A 12,773-nucleotide genomic window follows, 5' to 3' on the forward strand; every position below is an offset into this window, starting at 1 on the left:
AAAAAAAAAAAAAAAAAAAAAAAAAAAAAAAAAAAAGATGAAAAGATGGACTAATCAGTTAATAGTGCTGAAGCAATTAACTATCTATATGGAAAACGATAAACTAAAATCCTGTTTCATACAATTTATAAAATTAAACCCAAGATGTATTTTATTTTGGTTTTTGGGTTTTGTTTTGTTTTTTTTTTTTTTGGCAGCTGGCTGGTTTGGGGGTCTGAACCCATGAACCTGGGGTCACAAGGCTGTGCTGAGATGTATTTTAGACCAAACCATAAGATAAGAGCATAAATACAAGGCTGTGCTGAGATGTATTTTAGACCAAACCATAAGATAAGAGCATAAATTAGGCTACATTGAAATTAGTAACTCCTATATGTAGAAAAGAATCATAAACAAAGCAAAAAAAAAAAAAAAAAAAGCAACAAACTGAAAAGTACATGCTACCTATATAACAAAGTATTAGTTAGCAGAATCAACAACATCTATAAATCATAAGAAAAAGCCAAATAACCCAACAGAAAAACACGAGTGAGGGAATGTAAACAAGCCAAATGGCAAATAAGTATATGAAAATATGCTCAGCCTCACTAGGAATCAGTGAAATATAAATCAATGCAACAATAAGTTACCATTTCACACCCATCAAATTGGTAAAAATGACCAACCCTGGCAATGCAAAGTGCTAATGAGTCTGAAAGAAATCAGAACTGAAACATTAGCAAGTAAACTGGCACAGCACTAGAGAGCAATTGGGTGACGCTCAATAAAGATGAAGAGATGAAAATCCAATGACCCAGCAATTTCACTTCTTGGAACCAGATTAGAGAAAACACTCAGACATTAGCCCAAGGATATATGTTTGAGAATGCTCTCTGCAGCACTGTTTGTAACTGCGAAGACTAGAAGTAATCAACAGTCTACCAGTAGGCGACCAGATAAACTGTGCCTTATTCATAGTGGTATAATATATACAATTAATAGATTTCCACATGGATAAACCTCAAAAATTTGTTGCATAGCCTGGCTGGTTAGCTCACTCAATAGAGCGTGGTACTGATAACACCAAGGTCAAGGGTTTGGATCCCTGTACTGGCCAGCCACAAAAAAAAAAAAAAAAAGAAAATGTATAAAAAAATCAAGCTGTGAAATAAATGGACAGTATGACACCATTCATAAATGTCCTAACTACACAAAGCCATAACATTTATTCTTCATGGGTAGGGTATATGTACAAATTTTTCCAAGAAAAAAAGAATACAAGAGCACGATCACATCAGGATTGGAATAGTGGCTATCTCTGAGGAGGAAAGGCAGCAGAAGGGTAGAAGGGTAAGGTTTTCGCAGTATCCACTACATTTTATTATTTTAAAAAATTCTGGAGGGCCGGCCCGGTGGCGCACTGGATAGTGCGCCGCTTGGGAAGCGCGGAGGCGCTCCCGCCCGAGGGTTCGGATCCCACATACAGACCGGTTCCCGCTCACTGGCTGAGCGAGGCGCGGGAGCAGCGCCGAGGGTTGCGATCCCGTTGCTGGTCCCGGTCCGGTGCGGGGGCGACACTGAGGGTTGCGATCTGTTGCCGGACACGGAAAAAGACAAAAAAAAAAATTCTGGAGCATGTATAGAAAATGCTAACACCTGGGTAGTGGATACTTTGATATCTGTTAATATTTTATAAATGATTTATATTTTATGTTTCTAGGTTTGAAATACATAAATTTAATTTTTTTAATTTCACAAAACTCATAATGTCTACCCTGCCTAGTTCATACAGATGTTGTGAGGATTAAGAGAAATGATTAAGTGTAAGTTCTTAGTAAACCTTGTGGTACTTAATCACACACAAGGCATTATTACGTTACTTATAATCTACACAATAAAGTCCAGGTTTTACTTAGAACCTCATATAGTTTATCCTCTGTATAAATATTATCTTGATTACTCACATTTTTCACTGGATTTGACTCTGAATGACTTTTGGCTGTTTTTATAAGTTAAATCCAACCTCAAACCATGCAAACCTGTTATCACTAAAAATATTCAATCAAATCCGTTGTTGCAAGCTTTGAAGATAATTGTAAAAAAAGAATTTTAAAAATGTGCTGAGCAACAATAACATCAGTAGAATGAGTTTATACCCTCTCAAAGTGGCTATTTGAAAGGGAAGAACATTCATAGAGTTGTCCATCAAGGACAGAAAATCAGTCTCATTATCATCCTATGCTTACAGCATTTTCCCATTTGTCAGTTCCATTTCCCTCCAGAGGTTACAAGTCTATTAATGATAATACAGCATGGTGGTTAAGAGAATGGCTTTGCAGTTTTCAGGCTGCTTGGGTTAAATCCTGGCTCTGACCTTTGCTACACATAAGACCCTGGTTCAAATTATTTAATCCTCCTATTTTCCCCAACCATAATATGGGCTTAAAAAATATAAAAATTAAATGAGATAATGCATGGAACACACTTAGTCCAGTGCAATATAAAAGTTATTGCTGTTACTGCTGCTGCTGTTGTTACTGTTACTATTATTGGCAAGAACTGTATCTCTTATTTCCTTGCTATGGCTCAGAAGAACTTATAAGTTCAGAGGTCAGAAAACTTTTTTTTAAAGGGTCAGATAACAAATATTTTAGTCTTTGCAGGCCATACAGTCTCTGTTGTAGCTACTCAAGTAGTTCAGCCCTTGTAGCCTGAAAGCAGCCATAGACAATACATAAATGTATGGGTGAAGAAGCATCCCAATAAAACATTATTTACAAAAACAGAAAGCAGGCCAAATCTGACTTACAGGACAGAGTTTGCTGATCCCTGATCCAGATGACTGTAATATACTATTTGCATGTGATCTGCATGTACTTGCATGGACTGTGCAATTTGTTGTCAGATTAAAAAGATACTATTTCTTTTTTTTTTTTCTTCCTCCTTTTTGTCTTTTTTCGTGACCGGTAACGGGATCGCAACCTCTGGTGTTGCGCCCATACCGCGGCCGGCAACGGGATCGCAACCCTCGGTGTCGCGCCCGCACCGCGCTCAACCAGTGAGTGGACCGGTCTCTATATGGGATCCGAACCCTCGGCGGGAGCACCGCCGCACTCCTAAGCGCCGCACTCTACCAAGTGCGCCACCAGGCCAGCCCAAAAAAGATACTATTTCTACATTTAGTAACAGGCACTTCTTTTTCCTCTTCCCTCTTCTATTTTCTATAACTGACTTAGCAGTCCTATAAGTATTCAGCAGACACAAAAAAGTGACAGAAATTCATAAAGTATATCAAAAGTCATAAGAAAGTTTCACTGCACCATAGTTTTGATACAGGCCTTAGGCCTTTATAACTGACCAAAACCTCCCTAACAGAAACTTCTGAGATAAGCAAAACTATAAGGACAAAGAAGCCATGTTTTCTTTTTGATCTTAGTTTCTTTTGTGCCCTCATTATTTTCTGATTTGCTGTAGGAAAACAGTAAAGAGGAAATAAAAGTATACTACTGTTTCTTTAAACATGTTTTTAACTAATTCATAAATCCCTTTCCAGCTCCACATTTACCAGAAATTCTCTAGATACCTCTAATCACATCTAGAACAAGCCTCTGCATTATTCTTAATAGCAGCCTCTGTCTGTTGAAGAGCCCTGTAGCAGCATGATGGCTTCCTGCTGGGAGTCTGACTCTGCCCTCTGTGGGTGTAGAGCTTGACAACATGTTCAGAGGACCCCAAAACCTGAATCTGCTGGTCTCACCTGCATCTGGAGGCTCAGGGCCCTGTGCTTCACGGCTGAGGCATGGAGGGCATGGCCTGCACGGACCTGTCCTAGTCGCCACCTCCACTTGCTCCACCATATCCTGATAGAGAAAATCGAAGATGGAACCCGTCACAAAAAAAGTCACCAAGAAAGGACAAAGGCAGTTAATGCTAGGCCTCAGACCCTCAGCTCAAGTCCCTTTCCCTCACAGTGCCATCTCTAGATCCGCTGCTGAAACACACACACACACACACAATCGAGAGCTGCCAATTAAGAGTTGGAAACTAATGTTTCCTAAGGTCAGATCCAGCTTAGACACTATGGACATACTCTGTCTGACTACAGTTTGTCTCATATGATTTATTGCCAACATTTAAAAATCAGAAGATTTCGGGCCGGCCCCATGGCGCACTTGGGAGAGTGCAGCACTTGGGAGCGCAGCGGCAGTCCCGCCGCAGGTTCGAATCCTATATAAGGATGGCCGGTGCGCTCACTGGCTGAGCGTGGTACGGGCGACGCCAAGCCAAGGGTTGCAATCCCCTTACCGGTCACGAAAAAAGACAAAAAAAAAAAAAAAAAACAGAAGATTTCACAGGATAATCTGCAAAAAAGTGGCTTTTAGATTTCCAGTGTTGCTGGATCCCTTCCCTTCCTTCTATCCTGGCCAGGTTTTCATTTCAATCTAAGTTTTTTTCCCACTTATTTTCTAATTTGCTGTAGAAAAACAGTCATGAGGAAATAAGAGTTTGCAACCTCTGCTTTACAGAAGCACTTTGCTTGGTCAACTCTAACCTAGAGAGATCTCTCTTTCCTCCTAAACTGGACCATGCTTACCTGTATCACTTACTTCTATATCTCATGCTATCTTGCATGATTACCTCTCTTTTTAATCACTTAGGGAATTACAAGTTCCCCGAATATGTCCCCAGCACAAATACAGTACCAAGGACATTTTAATCCCTCAATGAATAGACACTGACTAAATGAATTGATTATATAAAAATATCCCCCATAGACTCAAGTAGAATTGCACACAAATTAAGCGTTTAAAAATACTTGAATATATTTTAAATAACTTTATTTTATTTTTATTTAAATAACTTCTTTATGTCTACTGATGTTCTGGGCACTGTTAAATATTTTACAGATATTACCTTATTTCTTCCCAATGACAACTCTGAAAGATACTTGATGTGCTTATTTTGCAGATGAAGAAAGTGAGACTTGGAGAGGTGAAATAAATCAATAATACAGGTTGGAAAAGGGTTTTAAACCCAGGTCAGTGCAGCTGCAAAACCTCTGCTCATATCCATACTATATTCAGTACCCAGCTCTTTCAGGCAGGAACTGAGCTTTTAATATATACTATCAGTCAGGACACCAAAGGAACACTTGAGACAATGTACACGGGAATCAGTCCGATTTTAAAGCAGCTCACTGTTACACGTCTGATTTTAAAAGTGGACTAACTCCTGTCCCTCCAATGTGTCCACAATGCTGATGGGATGCAGTGCAGAGGAGCAGTTAAGAGCATGGGTGGTCAGCCTTAATTTTGCCAATTACAACTTGTATGAGATCAGGCAAGTTCCTCAACCTTTCTGAACTTTATTGTACATCTTACACAAAAATGGTAGTGTTTTTTATAGTTTATGGTGAGGATTAAATACGATACTTTACATTAAAAAAATTAACATATACAAACTTAACACAGGGTAGTAAGTGCAGGGGATTGGTTCCAGGACCTCCTGAAGATAAAAAAAAAAAAAAAAAAAAAAAAAAAAAAAAAAAAAGATGAAAAAAAAAAAAAATTTCTACCATTTCTCTCCCTGAGCAGATGGGATACATTTTCCCAATGCTTGTCTCCTTCTGACTTTGGATTGATATAACCTATTTGCATCCTCCCTTATACTTTAAGTCATCTCTAGATTACTTATAAAACCTAATACGATGTAAATACTATGTAAATAGCTGTTATACTGTATTGTTTAGGGAATAATGACAAGCAAAAGTCTATACATGTTCAGTGCAGGTGCATCTTTTTTCCCCAAGTATTTTTGATCTGCAGTTGGTTGAATCCACAGATGTGGAACTGATGGAAATGGAGGGCTGACTGTATTCCATTAGTGTTAATTATGATTACATGAAAACCTGATCTTATAGTGGAACAAGTTACTAATAAATATTTATTAGGCATCAACTATGTTCAAAACATTGGTTTAAGGTGGGTTAAAACATCGTAAAGCTGGGCCGGCCCGGTGGCGCACTCGGTAGAGTGTGGCACTTGGGAGTGTGGCGGTGCTCCCGCCGAGGGTTCGGATCCCATATAGAGACCGGTCTGCTCACTGGTTGAGCACGGTGCGGGCGCGACACTGAGGGTTGCGATCCCGTTGCCGGTCGCAGTACAGGTGCGACACTGAGGGTTGCGATCCTGTTACCGGTCACGAAAAAAGACAAAAAGGAAAAAAAAAAAAAAACAGCGTAAAGCTGCTGAGGTAAAATGATAGCTGCTGATCTGTAGGGCAATAGGGTGCACTCACCATAAAATACTTTGCTGCCTAAACTCCAGAGCGGTGGTCTGCATCTGAAGTTTGGTCCTACGAACAACCACGTAGATCAACCAGGATTTCCAGGCCTGTCGCATCTTTTGCTTTGCATCTAGATCCACCAAAGAGATTTTTAAAAAGGGGTTGTGGGGAGATGGATTGCTCTGGGTTACAATGATAAAAGCTCCTTTGAATACTTAAATCTCTCTAACCTTCAAGTAACCCCTGCTGGAAAAGTTGTGAAGCATTACAAAATTAAGAAGGATGCAAGTACATGTGAAGACTTGTATGAATGATGACATTTACAAAGCATTTAAGGAAAATCCGTGTACTGGATTGTTCAGAAATGCTGTGCTTTAAAACCCCTTACTCAAATTTTTATAGAAATGGTCTGCAATGCTTATAGATGAAATGATTTTAATAAATAGGCAGCAGAAAAGTGAGTGGGTATAGGGATGTAACAAGACCAGTGTGAACTGATAATCACCGAAGCTGGGTGATGGGTACATGGAAGTTCATTATTCTATCTTTAAATTTTGTAGATATTGGGGCTGGCCGATGGCTCACTTGGGAGAGTGTGGTGCTGATAACACCAAGGCCACAGGTTCGGATCCCTGTATAGGGATGGCTGGTTAGCTCACTTGGGAGAGCATGGCGCTGACAACACCAAGTCAAGGGTTAAGATCCCCTTATCGGTCATCTTTAAAAAAAAAAAATTTTTTTTTCGTAGACATTACAGTCAACACTGTAACCCAAAAATATGTATAATCGATTATGCTTCAATAAAAAATAAATAAATAAAAATAAACAAATTTTGTAGATATTTAAATTTTTCCATAATATAAAATTAAAGAAGAAATCATGTTATAAAACTTGCTGTTTGAAAGAATAATTGTGAAGTGGAGTAATCAAGACAAAACAAAAGGATGTGGCTGTTGGGGAAACAAGATAAAAAGGAAAGTAATGATCCTGGAAGGAGGCAATTTACTAGATATGGGAAGTACAAAGGTCCACAGGTCTCCCTTTGTGGTAAATTTCATTTTCATAATGAAAGTCAGCACTAATGAAGTAAATTTCATTTCAGAATACAAAGGAGGAAATAAAATTATGTAAACCATTTTTATGACATTCTCCACGATGTGGTCAGTAGGACTATAGTTATGCTTTATATTTCATAGTTGTTAACAAGACAAATAAAAATATAAATAGGAGAGTTTAACATGTAGTTTCCTTGGGCCCATTCCTGGACTTCAGAAATCAAACACTTTATGTAATGAGGACTAGCATGGTACTGTGGTTTAGAGTTTGGGCTCCTGAGTAAGACAAGCAAGTTTAAATACTCATTCTTTTACTTATTAGCTAAGTAACCTCACACAGGCTCCTTGTCTATAAAATAATTCTCTCTTAGAGATAAGTTTGTAAAATATAAATGAGATTATCTATAAAAAATGCCTCCAGAAATGCTATTTTCTGAGCATGGAACCCAGGTATCTGCATTAACTGTCTCTGATATGATTCTGATGAACATGACAATGTGAGAACCATGCTTCCCTAAGGCCTGAAATAATTGTCATATGTCAGAAATAACTCTTTATCTTAAAAATTCAAATGACTTTTCTCTTCTGAAGTAATGCCCTCTTTCTAAGAACAGGACCAACAGCACTTAAGATAGCCCCTCCATTGTGTGAAAGTTAGGCAGGAAAGTGGGGGTGGGATGGGAGGGGCTCCACTAACTGCAAAATTAGCTCATGTATTGTTGGCTTGCTTGAATTGGCTAATAACCTCTTGGCACCGTGATCGGGCGACCAAGTTGCTGCGCTTGCAGCTTTAAAAACCGAGAACAAAGATGGTTCGGGGCCGTACCTTGAATTAGCTGGTGCAGTCCTGGCCTCCGGAAATAAAAATCTTTTTCTATATCAGTCTCCAAGGGTGATTTTCTCCTGACGCCTATAACATTTGGGGGCTCGTCCGGGATCACTATCACTCCTTGGGGACCAACCTACAGTGCTGGGATTTTTCCCCACACTACAAAGTCTCTAGGGGGGAGGGAGTTCCTAAGAAGACGTTCCTCAGCCCTAGAGGCACACGATCTTCTGCTGGCCAGCTTAGGATTTCCTGGCGCCTCTAGATTTGGGTGAGTTGACTCTTTTGGTGGGGAAATCAGGCAAGACTGGATGGACGCAGTCGCAACGCCTCTTCCCTGGACCCAGCAAGACGTCGCTGCGGTCCACTTGGTGGCCTCCTTTGGTGGCCAAACTTGTGTATTGTCTTTGTGTTTGTCTTTATATTAACCTCGTGAGTTTATGTTGTTGTGAGTCTTGTTTTGCATTTGGGTATCAGAGCTCTGATTTAGGGACTTTGTGGAAGGCTGGATGCAGCACTACTTCCCAAGTCCAGGACTCCCATGAGACATCGTCAGGTCCTTTGGTTTGGAATTGTTTGGAAATTTGTTGTGACCAACTTTGTCTTTTGTGTGTTGCTGGGTGTGCATATACGTTTTGTAGCTTTGTATGTCTTTAACTGTGGTCATATGTAATGTAATAGTGAGGCATGATAAGTAACTGCCATCCTGTGTCTCTGACCTTTATTGTGCTAGTTATACATTTCTATGACACTGGAATCTAAGAGCCTAAATTAATTACTGGCAAAAATTGGAAAGCTTTGGGCATCAGAGAGGACCCCAGCTGCAAGAGGCAAGTGGCCACTGGGACTATTTTGCTCCCATGTCTCTGCTGCTGGTAGATCTCTCCTGGAGTCCCTGGCCTAAATTCTGATAAGGAAATGCTTTATTCTCTTTATCTTTCTCTGATTTTCTGAGCCCTCTTCTGTTTGGTTGGATTGTATCCACTTCTGTTTAAGTGCACCCTGGAGGCCTCCTGGCTAGGCTTTGTTTTTCTGACTTAAATCTGGTTGGTACTTTTCTTCTTTATGCTGAAAACAGTGGGGAGAACTGCTTTTATCAATTACTGTTAATGGAATAAATTGGCCCCACTGATTGGGACTAAGCTGAACTGGATGGCCCCACTGCTCTTCTTTTCTCTTTGTTTGCTTGGTTAGACGTTTAGTTGAGTACCAGCAATCTGAATAAGCCCTCCAATCCTGTTGGCATGCACAACACAGATGCCTTCTATTCCATGCCATTGATTGGTACCATAGGTGTGGAGTATGACTAGTTACAACTTAGACCAACTAATTTGGTTGAGACGTCTCTTTGGGATGTATGTGTGTGCATATGCATGAGTGTTTTGTCTGTATATATGGCAACTATTTCTGCCTGCTTTTCAAGCTACTACTTAGGGGTCACAAGATCCAAATTTTGCCTTTGGCCTTAAGATCACTGGGAAAAGGCAATGCCAAAGTGCAACAAATCAAGTGCCCACCTAAATTACAGCAAAATATTTGGGAAGATTTGCTCCATTTGATCTGGCTAGAGAAGAAAACGTTCTCTGCATTTCTTTGAAAAGGCTAGCATACTTGCCTTCCAATGTAAATTTATCCCCTTGAAGAGTCTCACGTACTTTGCTTTGCAATGTAAATTTGTTACCTTGCTTTCTCTAAAAAAGATAAGCTTTGGCATTTTTCAGAAATGCAATTTAAAATCAACTGTCTGTTTTGAACTAGCAAGTTTTCTATTTTATCTGTCTCACTAACATTGTAAACAAAACCTATATCAATTAATAAAGGTATAGCTTGATGTAAAAATTAGACAAATATAAATGGGTTAAATGCTTATAAATAAAATCATGATTTCAAATTGCTTCTCAGGAATTTGAAATCTTAAAATGTTATATTAATAAAATACTAAAACATTATTATATAAGTTTATGTTTATATTTTAATGTTTTGTTTCTATGTGATACAAAAAACCAAAATATTTGAATCTGTTAAAATTAAAAACACGTCTCTTCAGAAGTTAGAAATAGTTTTTTATCTACAAATATTAATATAAAGTAATCCAAAATTGCTTGCTTCACAGGTTTGTTACTGGAAAATTGGAGCTAATGAGTCAATTATAGTCAGTATGCATAATTCAAACTGCTAGGTGTAAAGACTTTTTAACAGAATATTTTTTATAAAGATACATTTTGGTAAAGGTTATTAAAAACAAAGGTAATATGGTTTTTGTTAAAAAAAATTTTTTGTCTAAATTAAAAATAAAGCGTTTATAAGAACTAATAAAAAGTTTATGATAATCTTTATGTGATCAAAATTCACTGAGATTAGACTTGCTTATAAGTTTTTATTAAAATTAGTTATAATATTAACAGTGCACTGGTACAAAAAGTAAAATTTGGTTTCCTTCTTAAAATTTTCCTATAATAATAGATAATAGAAGGTATTTTCTAGGGCCGGCCCGGTGGCACACTGGATAGTGCGCCACTTGGGAAGCGCGGCGGCGCTCCCGCCCGCGGGGTCGGNAAAAAAAAAAAAAAAAAAAAAAAAAAAAAAAAAAAAGAAGGTATTTTCTATAACTCATGGAAACTCAAGACTGCTGCCTCATAACTTTAATCTTTGTTAGAGAACTACTTAATAAACCAAGTTCTGGGGCTGGAAAAACCATAAACACTTATTTGGTAGAAATAGCTGAGACTCAAACTGGGCTTTGTATAATCTGCTCTGACAAATGGACGCGCATTTACTAGCCTGAATATTTAAAAATGTTTTTATCAGTGTACATCTTCGCCTGGGTTTACTAGATCAAATTATCAAAACTATAGTCAAACAAGGTTATATCTGTCTTTGTTAGAGGCTTTTAATTAAAAACCCAGCGAAAACCAGAAAAACCTTTCTCTATGTATAATTTGTAGGCAAATTAAGCCAATTTAACATTGATAATAAAGAAACAAATATGTAAAAAGGAGGTAATTTTAAAAAGGCTATAGATGTGGGGATATGGTTATGGGTGGAAAGGCTAGAGAAAAAAAATTTTTTTTATGTAAGAAAGAATCTGGTACAGTGTATTTTTGTCCTAGAGTAAAATGACTGGCTATTTAGAAAGTAGGAAGTATAGGACAAAAACAGAATGTCTGAGTAAGTCTTGATAATGGTTTAGGTAGATAAGTTTGTTAAAAGGGTTTTACAGTAAAAATTTAACTGGATTTAAAAACAAATTATGTGTGAGTTTTTCTAAAAATTAATGTCAAAAGTATTCTAATACAGGGTTAGAACTTGCTCTCCTGTGAAGGAACAACCAGATTTTCTAAGAAACACTTGATTGCTCTTAATACAAAATTGTAAAAAGTTTTTCTTTGTCTTTTAGATAAGTGGCCTAGAGAGTTTATTTCATGTTTTATCATGATAAGTTCTTGTGCTCTCTGCCTTCAAAACCTTTTGTCACTTTGGTTTTACTTTTTGTAATAATTTGTGATTTTATTCAACTAAGTGTTTTAAGCTTTTTTGTTATTTAACACAGCTTTCCAACACTAAATTCTGAAAGTTTAAAATAACTTTAAGGAATTCCAAGGGCCCTGGAGCTCCTCAAAGGATATATAAAAGATGTATCGGAACTAATTGGCTTATTTAATAAATTAGACTATATGGGAAAGCATTGTCAGTACTGAAGGTGTTATGGATATGTGTTCCAAAATCTTGTAAGGTTCTTAAATATTTGTGTCTTAATATAAATGCTACCGGTCATAATCTTGGCTTAATTATAATCTTAAAATGTTATGTCTTCAAATATTTCATGAAAAAAAACTCTGATAGGTACAGTTTCCGACAAACTTTGAGTTCATAGCTTTAAACTGAAGTTCCAAAATTCTAATGAAGAAACTGATGCTTATATGAAATTGGTCACAAAGGTCAAAATAACAAAAGTTAATTGGTAGGCTAATTAAAAGAAATTATAGTTTTTTTTACAATTTCTTTATTTTGAAACACTGATGATTCTCTTAATGTTTTGTTTTGTAGATCTAAGAAAATCTTTTAAGGTATAACAGCTTGCTAAAGTATATGTTTATGAACAAAAATTAAAACACCTTTCTACTTGATCCCTCCAAGATTAAAAAAAAAAAAAAAAACTATTCACAAGTTGTTTTACAGCAATACAGTTATTTGTATAAATTCAATAAGAATCTGTTCTTTTTGTAACAGGACCCAATTGGAAACACTGGTTATTTTACCAAGGTTTTGACTGGAATATCATACCTTCAAACATGACCAGACTGCCTTAAGGAATTAAGGTTTGACCCTTTTATGGAGCCAATAAAAAGTCCCTTGGAGAGACTGGCGTGATACCTTGTCTACATAATTACAAGGTTCCTGGTCTTCCAGTAAGTAAAGAACGTAACTTTCTGACAGGCCAGAACCTTGATATTTTGGGGACTTCCAGAAGAGAGGAATTCACGCAACTCACACAGGTAATCAGAGAGTAAGTCAAATCCTTGGCTTGGCTTCCTAAGACCCCAATGGCATTTACAGGTCTAATCTGAAATTCCTTATGAATGTTCCAGCAAAGCCAACTCAAAAAAAAAAAAAAAAAAAAAAAAGAG

General features: G+C 37.4%; 1 protein-coding gene across 4 annotated transcripts in view; it reads right to left on the reverse strand.

Annotated features, from left to right (window-relative positions):
• SFI1 (Sfi1 homolog, spindle assembly associated (yeast)) overlaps positions 1-12,773 on the reverse strand; it is a 112,298-nt gene that overhangs the window by 45,223 nt on the left and 54,302 nt on the right. For all 4 annotated transcript variants that reach the window (XM_008566423.1, XM_008566422.1, XM_008566425.1 and 1 more), the window contains 2 exons: positions 6,277-6,394; positions 3,737-3,839 (listed from right to left, as the gene is read on the reverse strand). In XM_008566423.1, the coding sequence (XP_008564645.1) occupies positions 3,737-3,839; positions 6,277-6,394 (221 nt within the window). The remainder of the gene's footprint in view (positions 1-3,736; positions 3,840-6,276; positions 6,395-12,773) is intronic.

The sequence above is a fragment of the Galeopterus variegatus genome, unplaced genomic scaffold (genome assembly GCF_000696425.1).
Source record: "Galeopterus variegatus unplaced genomic scaffold, G_variegatus-3.0.2 Scaffold241, whole genome shotgun sequence".
Lineage (NCBI taxonomy): Eukaryota > Metazoa > Chordata > Mammalia > Dermoptera > Cynocephalidae > Galeopterus > Galeopterus variegatus.